Source organism: Xenopus tropicalis, chromosome 6 (assembly GCF_000004195.4).
Source record: "Xenopus tropicalis strain Nigerian chromosome 6, UCB_Xtro_10.0, whole genome shotgun sequence".
NCBI classification, from domain to species: Eukaryota; Metazoa; Chordata; class Amphibia; order Anura; family Pipidae; genus Xenopus; species Xenopus tropicalis.
The window spans coordinates 150,904,683-150,918,423 of record NC_030682.2 but is presented as its reverse complement, the minus strand read 5'-3'; the positions used below and the strand labels follow the sequence as shown (position 1 = coordinate 150,918,423).

The window sequence follows — 13,741 nt, the reverse complement described above, 5'->3', positions numbered from 1 at the left end:
CCTCTGCTTCTTATTCTTATTCCTATTCCCCTGCTTCTTACTCTTATTTCTATTCCCCTGCTATTTACTCTTATTTCTATTCCCCTGCTTCTTACTCTTATTCCTATCCCCCTGCTTCTTTCTCTTATTCCTCTTCCCCTGCTCTTTATTCTTATTCCTTTTCCCCTGCTTCTTATTCTTATTTCTATTCCCCTGCTTCTTACTCTTATTTCTATTCCCCTGCTTCTTATTCTTATTTCTATTCCCCTGCTTCTTATTTCTATTCCCCTGCTTATTTCTCTTATTCCTTTTCCCCTGCTTCTTACTCTTATTTCTATTCCCCTGCTTCTTATTCCTATTCCACTGCTTCTTATTCTTATTTCTATTCCCCTGCTTCTTTCTCTTATTACTATTCCTCTGCTTCTTACTCTTATTCCTATCCCCCTACTTCTTTCTCTTATTCCTCTTCCCCTGCTCTTTATTCTTATTCCTTTTCCCTTGCTTCTTATTCTTATTTCTATTCCCCTGCTTCTTATTTCTATTCCCCTGCTTCTTACTCTTATTCCTATTCCCCTGCTTCTTATTCTTATTTCTATTCCCCTGCTTATTTCTCTTATTCCTTTTCCCCTGCTTCTTACTCTTATTTCTATTCCCCTGCTTCTTATTCCTATTCCACTGCTTCTTATTCTTATTTCTATTCCCCTGCTTCTTTCTCTTATTACTATTCCTCTGCTTCTTATTCTTATTCCTTTTCCCCTGCTTCTTATTGTTATTTCTATTGCCCTGCTTCTTACTCTTATTTCTATTCCTCTGCTTCTTATTCCTATTCCCCTGCTTCTTACTCTTATTTCTATTCCTCTGCTTCTTATTCTTATTCCTATTCCCCTGCTTCTTACTCTTATTTCTATTCCTCTGCTTCTTATTCGTATTCCTATTCCCCTGCTTCTTATTCTTATTCCTATTCCCCTGCTTCTTGTTCTTATTCATATTCCCCTGCTTCTTACTCTTATTTCTATTCCTCTTCTTCTTATTCTTATTTCTATCCCCCTGCTTCTTTCTCTTATTCCTTTTCCCCTGCTTCTTACTCTTATTTCTATTCCCCTGCTTCTTATTCCTATTCCACTGCTTCTTATTCTTATTTCTATTCCCCTGCTTCTTTCTCTTATTACTATTCCTCTGCTTCTTATTCTTATTCCTTTTCCCCTGCTTCTTATTGTTATTTCTATTGCCCTGCTTCTTACTCTTATTTCTATTCCTCTGCTTCTTGTTCTTATTCCTATTCCCCTGCTTCTTACTCTTATACATATTCCCCTGCTTCTTTCTCTTATTCCTATTCCCCTGCTTCTTATTCTTATTTCTATTCCTCTGCTTCTTATTCTTATTCCTATTCCCCTGCTTCATACTCTTATTTCTATTCCTCTGCTTCTTATTCTTATTCCTATTCCCCTGCTTCTTACTCTTATTTCTATTCCCCTGCTTCTTACTCTTATTTCTATTCCCCTGCTTCTTACTCTTATTCCTATCCCCCTGCTTCTTATTCTTATTTCTATTCCCCTGCTTCGTATTTCTATTCCCCTGCTTCTTATTCTTATTTCTATTCCCCTGCTTCTTACTCTTATTTCTATTCCCCTGCTTCTTACTCTTATTCATATTCCCCTGCTTCTTTCTCTTATTCCTATTCCCCTGCTTCATACTCTTATTCCTATCCCCCTGCTTCTTTCTCTTATTCCTCTTCCCCTGCTCTTTATTCTTATTCCTTTTCCCCTGCTTCTTATTCTTATTTCTATTCCCCTGCTTCTTACTCTTATTTCTATTCCCCTGCTTCTTATTCTTATTTCTATTCCCCTGCTTCTTATTCTTATTTCTATTCCCCTGCTTATTTCTCTTATTCCTTTTCCCCTGCTTCTTACTCTTATTTCTATTCCCCTGCTTCTTATTCCTATTCCACTGCTTCTTATTCTTATTTCTATTCCCCTGCTTCTTTCTCTTATAACTATTCCTCTGCTTCTTACTCTTATTCCTATCCCCCTGCTTCTTTCTCTTATTCCTCTTCCCCTGCTCTTTATTCTTATTCCTTTTCCCCTTCTTCTTATTCTTATTTCTATTCCCCTGCTTATTTCTCTTATTCCTTTTCCCCTGCTTCTTACTCTTATTTCTATTCCCCTGCTTCTTATTCCTATTCCACTGCTTCTTATTCTTATTTCTATTCCCCTGCTTCTTTCTCTTATTACTATTCCTCTGCTTCTTATTCTTATTCCTTTTCCCCTGCTTCTTATTGTTATTTCTATTGCCCTGCTTCTTACTCTTATTTCTATTCCTCTGCTTCTTATTCCTATTCCCCTGCTTCTTACTCTTATTTCTATTCCTCTGCTTCTTATTCTTATTCCTATTCCCCTGCTTCTTATTCTTATTCCTATTCCCCTGCTTCTTGTTCTTATTCCTATTCCCCTGCTTCTTACTCTTATTTCTATTCCTCTGCTTCTTTTTCTTATTTCTATCCCCCTGCTTCTTTCTCTTATTCCTTTTCCCCTGCTTCTTACTCTTATTTCTATTCCCCTGCTTCTTATTCCTATTCCCCTGCTTCTTATTCTTATTTCTATTCCCCTGATTCTTATTCTTATTTCTATTCCCCTGCTTCTTTCTCTTATTCCTTTTCCCCTGCTTCTTACTCTTATTTCTATTCCCCTGCTTCTTATTCCTATTCCACTGCTTCTTATTCTTATTTCTATTCCCCTGCTTCTTTCTCTTATTGCTATTCCTCTGCTTCTTACTCTTATTCATATTCCCCTGCTTCTTTCTCTTATTCCCATTCCCCTGCTTCATACTCTTATTTCTATTCCTCTGCTTCTTATTCTTATTCCTATTCCCCTGATTCTTATTCTTATTTCTATTCCCCTGCTTCTTATTTCTATTCCCCTTCTTCTTATTTCTATTCCCCTGCTTCTTATTTCTATACCCCTGCTTCTTATTTCTATTCCCCTGCTTCTTACTCTTATTCATATTCCCCTGCTTCTTTCTCTTATTCCTATTCCCCTGCTTCATACTCTTATTTCTATTCCTCTGCTTCTTATTCTTATTCCTATTCCCCTGCTTCTTACTCTTATTTCTATTCCCCTGCTTTTTACTCTTATTTCTATTCCTCTGCTTCTTATTCTTATTTCTATTCCCCTGCTTCTTATTTCTATTCCCCTGCTTCTTACTCTTATTTCTATTCCCCTGCTTCTTACTCTTATTTATATTCCACTGCTTCTTACTCTTATTCCTATTCCCCTGCTTCTTATTCTTATTTCTATTCCCCTGCTTCTTATTCTTATTTCTATTCCCCTGCTTCTTATTCTTATTTCTATCCCCCTGCTTCTTATTCTTATTTCTATTCCTCTGCTTCTTATTCTTATTTCTATTCCCCTGCTTCTTATTCTTATTCCTATTCCCCTGCTTCTTGTTCTTATTCATATTCCCCTGCTTCTTTCTCTTATTCCTTTTCCCCTGCTTCTTACTCTTATTCCTATTCCCCTGCTTCTTATTCTTATTTCTATTCCCCTGCTTCTTATTCTTATTTCTATTCCCCTGCTTCTTTCTCTTATTCCTTTTCCCCTGCTTCTTAATTCTATTCCACTGCTTCTTATTCTTATTTCTATTCCCCTGCTTCTTTCTCTTATTTCTATTCCCCTGCTTCTTAATTCTATTCCACTGCTTCTTATTCTTATTTCTATTCCCCTGCTTCTTACTCTTATTTCTATTCCTCTGCTTCTTACTCTTATTCTTATTCCCCTGCTTCTTTCTCTTATTCCTATTCCCCTTTTTCTTACTCTTATTTCTATTCCCCTGCTTCTTACTCTTATTCCTATCCCCCTGCTTCTTATTCTTATTTTTATTCCCCTGCATCTTATTTGTATTCCCCTGCTTCTTATTTCTATTCCCCTGCTTCTTACTCTTATTTCTATTCCCCTGCTTCTTACTCTTATTTCTATTCCACTGCTTCTTACTTCTATTCCTATTCCCTTGCTTCTTATTCTTATTTCTATTCCCCTGCTTCTTATTCTTATTTCTATTCCCCTGCTTATTTCTCTTATTCCTTTTCCCCTGCTTCTTACTCTTATTTCTATTCCCCTGCTTCTTATTCCTATTCCACTGCTTCTTATTCTTATTTCTATTCCCTTGCTTCTTTCTCTTATTACTATTCCTCTGCTTCTTATTCTTATTCATATTCCCCTGCTTCTTATTGTTATTTCTATTCCCCTGCTTCTTACTCTTATTTCTATTCCTCTGCTTCTTATTCCTATTCCCCTGCTTCTTACTCTTATTTCTATTCCTCTGCTTCTTATTCCTATTCCCCTGCTTCTTACTCTTATTTCTATTCCTCTGCTTCTTATTCTTATTCCTATTCCCCTGCTTCCTGTTCTTATTCATATTCCCCTGCGTCTTACTCTTATTTCTATTCCTCTGCTTCTTTTTCTTATTTCTATCCCCCTGCTTTTTTCTCTTATTCCTTTTCCCCTTCTTCTTACTCTTATTTCTATTCCCCTGCTTCTTATTCCTATTCCCCTGCTTCTTATTCTTATTTCTATTCCCCTGCTTCTTATTCCTATTCCCCTGCTTCTTATTCTTATTTCTATTCCCCTTCTTCTTATTCTTATTTCTATTCCCCTGCTTCTTTCTCTTATTCCTTTTCCCCTTCTTCTTATTCTTATTCCTATTCCTCTGCTTCTTGTTCTTATTCCTATTCACATGCTTCTTACTCTTATTTCTATTCCTCTGCTTCTTACTCCTATTTCTATTCCCCTGCTTTTTATTCCTATTCCACTGCTTCTTACTCTTATTTCTATCCCCCTGCTTCTTTCTCTTATTCCTTTTCCCCTGCTTCTTACTCTTATTTCTATTCCCCTGCTTCTTATTCCTATTCCACTGCTTCTTATTCTTATTTCTATTCCTCTGCTTCTTACTCTTATTCCTATTCCCCTGCTTCTTATTCCTATTCTCCTGCTTCTTATTCTTATTCCTTTTCCCCTGCTTCTTACTCTTATTTCTATTCCCCTGCTTCTTATTCCTATTCTCCTGCTTCTTATTCCTATTTCTATTCCCCTGCTTCTTTCTCTTATTCCTTTTCCCCTGCTTTTTACTCTTATTTCTTTTCCCCTGCTTCTTACTCTTATTTCTATTCCTCTGCTTCTTATTTTTATTCCCCTGCTTCTTATTCTTATTTCTATTCCCCTGCTTCTTATTCCTATTTCTATTCCCCTGATTCTTATTCCTTTTCCCCTGCTTCTTACTCTTATTTCTCTTCCCCTTCTTCTTTCTCTAATTCCTATTCCCCTGCTTCTTACTCTTCTTTCTATTCCTCTGCTTCTTATTCTTTTTCCTATTCCCCTGCTTCTTATTCTTATTCCTATTCCCCTGCTTCTTAATCTTATTTCTATTCCCCTGCTTCTTATTCTTATTCCTATTCCCCTGCTTCTTATTCTTATTCCTATTCCCCTGCTTCTTACTCTTATTTCTATTCCCCTGCTTCTTATTTTTATTTCTATTCCCCTGCTTCTTTCCTCTTAGTGAGCAAATCATAGGTTTTGATTAAAAAAACAAAAGCTTCTGCATTGCAATACTGGGCTGAGACCCCCTCATAGGAACTGTACCCGCATATATGTATATATATATATTTTCTTCATGCATAAACCATGCCAGTGATCTACAGCAACCAAGAAAGCACATTGTTAGTCGCACCAACAGTAAAGTGTGAAAAATGTGCAGAGCGAAGGTTAAGAGGTATATAAGAGTTTAGAGTGTTATAAATCACATTGCATTGTTCCCAGGGAGCCCACACCCACAGAAACAACAATTCAGAGGAAAATAAACTGCTCAACCGGATAATTTCTCATTTCAGAGAAGAACATACTGTACATAGAAAATGGGGGGGTACATGTAATGAACAGCAGTCTGTCTGGTTAATCCTTAAGGGTCACAGAGTCTACTGGAGAAACCATGGTCAAACCAAGTGTAGAAGGTTCCATTTCTGAGATCCATTGGCCAAACCAAAAGTTTTATCTCAGGGATCACAGCAGTGTGTCAGTATTGAGAAGGCTTGTACTGTAGGATGAGTTTGTCAGTACGTACCTACATAGGAGCTAAAGGTAGGTACTGCTGTACAATCAGGGCTATATATCTGGGGCACTAAAGGTAGGTACCACTGTACAATCAGGGCAATATATCTGGGGCACTAAAGGTGGGTACCACTGTACAATCAGGGCTATATATCTGGGGCACTAAAGGTAGGTACCGCTGTACAATCAGGGCTATATATCTGGGGCATTAAAGGTAGGTACCGCTGTACAATCAGGGCTATATATCTGGGGCACTAAAGGTAGTGACCGCTGTACAATCAGGGCTATATATCTGGGGCACTAAAGGTAGTGACCGCTGTACAATCAGGGCTATATATCTGGGGCACTAAAGGTAGGTACCGCTGTACAATCAGGGCTATATATCCGGGGCACTAAAGGTAGGGACCGCTGTACAGTCAGGGCTATATATCTGGGGCACTAAAGGTAGGTACCGCTGTACAATCAGGGCTATATATCGGGGCACTAAAGGTAGGGACCGCTGTACAATCAGGGCTATATATCTGGGGCACTAAAGGTAGGTACCGCTGTACAATCAGGGCTATATATCGGGGGCACTAAAGATAGGTACCGATGTACAATCAGGGCTATATATCTGGGGCACTAAAGGTAGGTACCGCTGTACAATCAGGGCTATATATCCGGGGCACTAAAGGTAGGGACCGCTGTACAGTCAGGGCTATATATCTGGGGCACTAAAGGTAGGTACCGCTGTACAATCAGGGCTATATATCGGGGCACTAAAGGTAGGGACCGCTGTACAATCAGGGCTATATATCTGGGGCACTAAAGGTAGGTACCGCTGTACAATCAGGGCTATATATCTGGGGCACTAAAGGTAGGTACCGCTGTACAATCAGGGCTATATATCTGGGGCACTAAAGGTAGGTTCCGCTGTACAGTCAGGGCTATATATCTGGGGCACTAAAGGTAGGTACTGCTGTACAATCAGGGCTATATATCGGGGCACTAAAGGTAGGGACCGCTGTACAATCAGGGCTATATATCTGGGGCAGCTGGGTGTATAGGACAAACCATACAGCTTGATGCATGACGGCCGGTGAGGGCTATGGCACACAGGCATCATTACTGCCATTGCCGTCAGGTGGAGACCAGCAGTGGTTAAAGCACCTTAGTCCCTCGGTCACCGCTACTAATATTAGTAAGTCAGAAGCGCTGTATGTGATGCATGTGAAACTCAGTAACACTGGGAAAGGACATTTTGCTGGGAAACTGTGCCAAAATAAAGCATAGAAAGTGCTACTGCCATTGTACCATAAATACACACCCAGAGTGTCTATATAGGTGTAACACAATATATGAGCGTTGGGTTCTTTTCCCTGTTTTCCAAATATTTGCATGAGTTTAGCATTAAAATGATAATAACACTTACTGAATGCAATGGAAGGAATAACCGACCGCAGCGCCATTAAGAACAAACTTTGGAAATGAAGGGTATATGTGGAGTACCGGGGGGCTCAGGGCAGAATAACGGGGGGGCTCAGGGCAGAGTAACGGGAGGGCTCAGGGCAGAGTACCAGGGGGGCTCAAGGCAGAGTAACAGGGGGGCTCAGGGCAGAGTAATGGGAGGGCTCAGGGCAGAGTACCGGGGGGGCTCAAGGCAGAGTAACAGGGGGGCTCAGGGCAGAGTAATGGGAGGGCTCAGGGCAGAGTACCGGGGGGGCTCAAGGCAGAGTAACAGGGGGGCTCAGGGCAGAGTAATGGGAGGACTCAGGGCAGAGTACCGGGGGGGCTCAAGGCAGAGTAACAGGGGGGCTCAGGGCAGAGTAACGGGAGGGCTCAGGGCAGAGTACCAGGGGGGCTCAAGGCAGAGTAACAGGGGGGCTCAGGGCAGAGTAACGGGAGGGCTCAGGGCAGAGTACCAGGGGGGCTCAGGGCAGAGTAACGGGAGGGCTCAGGGCAGAGTACCAGGGGGGCTCAAGGCAGAGTAACAGGGGGGCTCAGGGCAGAGTACTGGGGGGCTCAGGGCAGAGTAACGGGAGGGCTCAGGGCAGAGTACCAGGGGGGCTCAAGGCAGAGTAACAGGGGGGCTCAGGGCAGAGTACCGGGGGGGACTCAGGGCAGAGTAACGGGGGGCTCAGGGCAGAGTAATGGGGGGCTCAGGGCAGTAAGCATGAGGTTTGGGGAGAATGCCAATTTGCTCTTCTAGAAACCAAATAAACAGAAATCCTGGCACACAAGATCATCCCAAAGGGGACCAGCCTCTATATTTTGCTTTGCCAAAAAGAACACACATTTCAGGGGTGTGCCTCTTTGTCAGGTGTCAGGAAAACTATTCCCCCAAACAATGTAGATCTCTATATAAATATATCACATAAACAGCTCATATGTAAAACCCTGCTTCATCTAAATAAACCATTTTCATAAAAATATACTTTTTTAGCAGTATGTGCCATTGGGTAATCCTAAATAGGAAACTGCCATTTTAAGAATTAAGGGCCGCCCCTGTCAGCTGATCTCTGAGGGAGCATACAGACCATGACAAAATGGCGGCTCAAGGGAAAGGATGGAAAAGGGCAATATTTACTGATATATATATTCCAGTTTGGGGAGATTCTTTAATAGGCCACTTAACATAATATAAACTGTCTGTTGGTTACATATTCATTCTGGGGGTGTAGTTTTCCTTTAAATGCAACAAAAAAATCCATCCCCTCAGTCAATACTGGATTGTTTCCTTTCTGGCTATCGCCTGTGGAAGGGGCATGTCCCTGAAACATTGTGTGTTCATTTTCCAAAATCTACCCCAGGTAAGCCACCATTCAGCTACCAACCCCTCGAGTGCTTCCATTAAGCTACAGCCTATCAGCAAACAGACTAGAAAGTTTCTCAGAACAAACCCAGTGGGTGAGCTTTAGCCTATAGGATAAACCCATGTAAATAGGATTTTTTTAGGAGCCTTAAGGAATTTATTCCCAGAATCCCTTTGGTCTATTTGCATACATATGAGGCGGTCTCCTCAAGCCATTTGATTTGTTTGTGAATCCCTACCCCTGGCTCTCACTAAGCTGATCAGAAAACCCTGCACTACACTGATGAGCCCCAAGAAGGGCGAAACCTGTCTGCAGTTGGGAATCTGATCAGCTATTATCCTGACTTTTGCTTCAAAAACCCAGTGGGTGAGCTTTAGCCTATAGGATTTTTTTTAGGAACCTTCAGGAATTTGTTCCCAGAATCCATTTGGTCTATTTGTATAAGTATGAGGTGGTCTCCTCAACCCTTTTGACTTGTTTGTGAGAACACACAGAGTAAATTGGTATAGTTCCCAGTAGTCACTAGAACTTCCTTTTGTGGAGGTTTGAACCCACCCCCACCATAAGTATCCAGTTGGAATCCATTCTTCTTTAAGGGGATGAGGAAAAATAACTACTATAATTGTGGGCAGGGAGTGGTGCAAGTTAGCACTATCCGCAGGGAGTGTTCAAGTTATTCCCTTGGTTCTTCCCAAGTAGAGGACAGGGTTGCACCTAAAGGAGAAGGAACTGCAGATACCGAGGCTCTTTGAGAAGGAGGACTGAACTTCTTGAGGACCAGGAGAACATGCAAGAGACCTCTATGGGTGCAGCCTATGGTAATTGGCTATATGTTTAATTATGAATAAGTAATGACTTTTTATGAAGAAAGCTCAGCTCTTTCTGCTTCTCCACCTGTCCTGCCCCTTCGCATTTTCTTCTCCAGAACATTCATTTTATAGAAAAGTGAGGCCCAAGAGATTGTGTTTCTTGCATAAGAAAGCTACATAAGGGTCTATACTTGGTAAGTGGCTTAAGCGGATATGGAAGATTGAGACATTTTCTCTTCAATTAATTATAACTGATTACCTTCAGCAACAAATGTATTTCAATTCATATAATTATCAACCTACTGACAGAAGCTTAAGCACTAACGGTAATGAATACAGATGGCATATTGCGATTTTGTAACAAAAGCTGGCCATACACATGCAGATATTGATCAGGCAGGCAGATTGGAACCCCCCATACATGGTCCAATAAGTTTCCAACTACCTGTAGGGGCTGAATCGGCAGCTTGAATGGCCAGTTTATGCGCCCATTGGTGGTCTGTACCAAGATCTGACTCTTCCATGAAGATCAAAGGCAGTAACTTTCTATTAAACCATATACCAAAGTTATTTGTTAAACCCTGAATTTTGATTTTCACATTAGGAGGATTTTAGGAGATGCACATAATTAATAATCTCTATTATATTTACCAAAAAGAAAATGGTAAAAAATTAAATTTTAACATTTGACTGCCATCTTAAAGCCAACTGACTATGGTGGCAGCCAAATTTTAAAATTTAATTTTTTTACCATTTTCTTTTTGGTCTGGAACAAAGGATTAAAAGACATGACTAGAGCCAATGTAATTGTTTATTTTACAGGAATTAGAGATCGCCTTCCCTACTGCTGTCTGTCCCTACTGCTAAATGACATATATTGTCTCCATTCTGGGGCAATTCAGCTTCATTTCAAGCATATTGTGGGGTTTTTCTAAAGGGGTTGTGGTTTGTAGTTCAGTAAGTTCATTAAATGCAGTTTAGTAAAGTTAGGAACAAGTAGATTTTGTAAAGTAGTTTTTTTAGGGGCATAATTTTGACCCATCAAGGATCACAGTAGGTGAAATGAAGTCAGTTCCTGGCTCCTTAATTGTCTTTCCTAAGCATTTTCAGGTCACTTTATAGTATAATAAAAAGGGAAAATAAGGTGTTTTCAATTCCCAGCAAGGATTTTGGGAAGGAAAGGTAAAAACTCAGTAAGCTTCATAAGAAAGCTCTATGTAAATACAGCCATAAGCACTCACAGAAATGCTGCACTGAGTCCTCTATCAAAAGAAACACAGGATTTCTTGTCTCCTTTTGTGTCACATGTTCTTCTGTGTCAGACCTGCTCTCAGAAACATCCTTTAGGGCACAGCATGAGTCTGCTCAGTTTGCTCCTCTCTCCCCTTCCCTTCTCCTGCTCCCCCTCCCATCAGAAATTCACTCCCTCTCCCATCAGAATTTGCTCTCCTTCCCATCAGAATTCACTCCCCCTCCCAACTCTGTGTAATTTGAGCTACTAGCAGCCATAGCTGCAGCAGGAAGCTACTGAGACCAAGCTAAAATGGCAGCTACTATCTTAAACCACCAGAGGGAGCTTCTAGGGCTGTTACTCAGGCAGGTAAAACTTTCTGCAGAATAAATATAGCATTCTAGCTTGTACTATTGTAACTAATCTATTGCCAGTAAAATGCCTTTCCTACTCCTTTAATTGGGGCCTTAAAGAGCTTGGAACTATTTGACGCAGGCAGTAAATGGTTGTGGTTACAGTAGGGCAAGTTTGAATGTTCATGCAGTCACACAGTTCTCCACCTATACCCATATAGTTAATGAGTTCTAACCAATAACTAACCGTAAATACTCTCATTCCTTTTGAGAGCCCCATAGAGCGTGGGGCAATACAGTTGGTACAGATGTTCCACCAGTGTGTTATTTCCAGGAACCATCATTTTCTGTTCCTTATTCATAAAGTTCCAGAGATGCAGGGCGTAGGAATCATTGAACTTTGGGACATTTTGCCAGACCTCATAGTATCTTCTCCAAGATGGGTAAGGAATAGGATAGAATCTCTTCACATTCAAAAAGGAGATGTTGCCACATTTAACATCCTCCGTGGACTGGAACCGAGGGGCAATACAATATTGTTTCAGAACTCGTGTGAAAAGTTTGGGGCCTTGGTGCCCCCATTTTGCCCCTCTGTAATTCTGCACAAAGCTCTCCATGCCTTTCCAGGCAAAAGTGTGCTGGGGAGTCAGCCCAAAAATACCGTTACTGGAAACGCCCGAGGATTTGGCTGCCAGAAAGTTGACATCGGGGATGGGCCTCATGGAAATGAAGTCAGAATCCATGTAAATGCCGCCGTGTCTCCAAATAAGCGCCAACCTGCATCCGTCGGAACTGACGTGCGTCCAGTATCTTTCACGTTCAGGATTAACCTACGAATGGAAAGAGCGACAGCGGAAATTCAGAGGAAACTGCATAAAAACATTCTTTAAAGGGGAGGTTCAACTTTTAGTCAACTTTTAGTACATTATAGAATGGCATAATGACCTAAATGGCATAATGCCCAATCAGGAGGTGCTTAGAGGTAATCGCTAAGGATTTGCACCCCACAGCACAAGCATTTATTACAAATATTATTAGAAATTTGCATGTATTTATAAAGTGCTGTACAGTAAATAAGTTTAACTGTTTTTGTAATGGAGCCGCACATGAAGTTAGGGTGTATCCCCCCGAAACATTGATCAAGGTGGTCACAATAAATGGGGTAAGCTCATCGACTGCATATATTTGTGTGTGCGGCTCCATTACAAAAACAGTTTAGCTGAGGATAAGGACCTGCCAGTCCTACAGGGGCTTGCACCAATAGTGCAGTGGATGTGGAATTTACGGGTGTGCGGCTAAAATAAGTGTGTCAGTAAATGAACATACAGATCCACTGCAAGATTTTCCATTTGCAGAATTAGAACCTGTAACTAGTGCTGAGTGAATTTTTTCACCAGGTATTGATTCTCTGCGAAATTCCACATATCACTATTGGCAAATTGTTTTGAGAAACTTCTACAAAATATAGGCCCTGTTGCATCAAAAAAGGAGGAAATCAGGATCTGGCCCAATATCAGAGGATCTGGCCCAATATCAGAGGATCTGGCCCAATATCAGAGGATCTGGCCCAATATCAGGGGATCTGGTCCAATATCAGAGGATCTGGCCCAATATCAGGGGATCTGGTCCAATATCAGAGCATCTGGCCCAATATTAGGGGATCTGGTCCAATATCAGAGGATCTGTCTCAATATCAGGGGATCTGGTCCAATATCAGAGGATCTGGCCCAATATCAGGGGATCTGGTCCAATATCAAAGGATCTGGCCCAATATCAGAGGATCTGGCCCAGGATCTGTCTCAATATCAGAGGATCTGGCCCAATATCAGAGGATTTGGCCAAATATCAGAGGATCTGGCCCAATATCAGAGGATCTGGCCCAATATCAGAGGATCTGGCCCAATATCAGAGGATCTGGCCCAATATCAGAGGATCTGGCCCAATATCAGAGGACTCGCTAGTGAGAATACAGCGCTCACCTTACCTTCTCATACCACGGCCCGAGGGGCGTCCCATTCAATAATCTTTCCATTTGCAAAGGGAACAAGTGGACGTTATGAAAAGACGAGAGGGTCGGGAGGCGCTTGAGTGTGTCCCTTATTGCGGTTATGTCCCGTAACCCTTCCATGAAGAAAACCACGGGTCGGTGGCGGTACACGCGGGCCGCAGATTCTATTGCGCATAATACTAGCGAGGGCGGCTTCATTCTGTCTGTCGTCTCAATAAATATAATTCCGTTCCCATCTCTTAGAACATTCTGAGCTGGGCTGATGGGAGAGAAGCTGGGCGGGGCAGGGGGGAGGGGCCACTGGAAATGCGCAAAGGGTTGTACATTGAAGATTCTGTAGAGGAATCCGCAGGTCATGAACATAAACATGAGGAGAGCGAAACGTCCTAGGGCTTTTGACATTGTTTAAAAATGGGATCAATCTGCAAAGAAAACAAAGTGAAAATGTCCAATTATGTGTAGCGGCTGCTAGAG

At 41.5% G+C, this 13,741-nt stretch overlaps 1 protein-coding gene across 1 annotated transcript; it reads right to left on the bottom strand.

Annotated features, from left to right (window-relative positions):
- Positions 1-11,444: 11,444 nt before the first annotated feature.
- On the bottom strand, positions 11,445-13,741 carry LOC101733668 (alpha-1,4-N-acetylglucosaminyltransferase). Its single transcript, XM_004915009.4, has 2 exons — positions 13,244-13,741; positions 11,445-12,089 (listed from the first exon to the last, which is right to left on the bottom strand). The coding sequence occupies exons 1-2, from the start codon at positions 13,667-13,669 to the stop codon at positions 11,502-11,504; spliced, it is 1,014 nt and encodes a 337-aa protein (XP_004915066.1). The 5' UTR covers positions 13,670-13,741; the 3' UTR covers positions 11,445-11,501.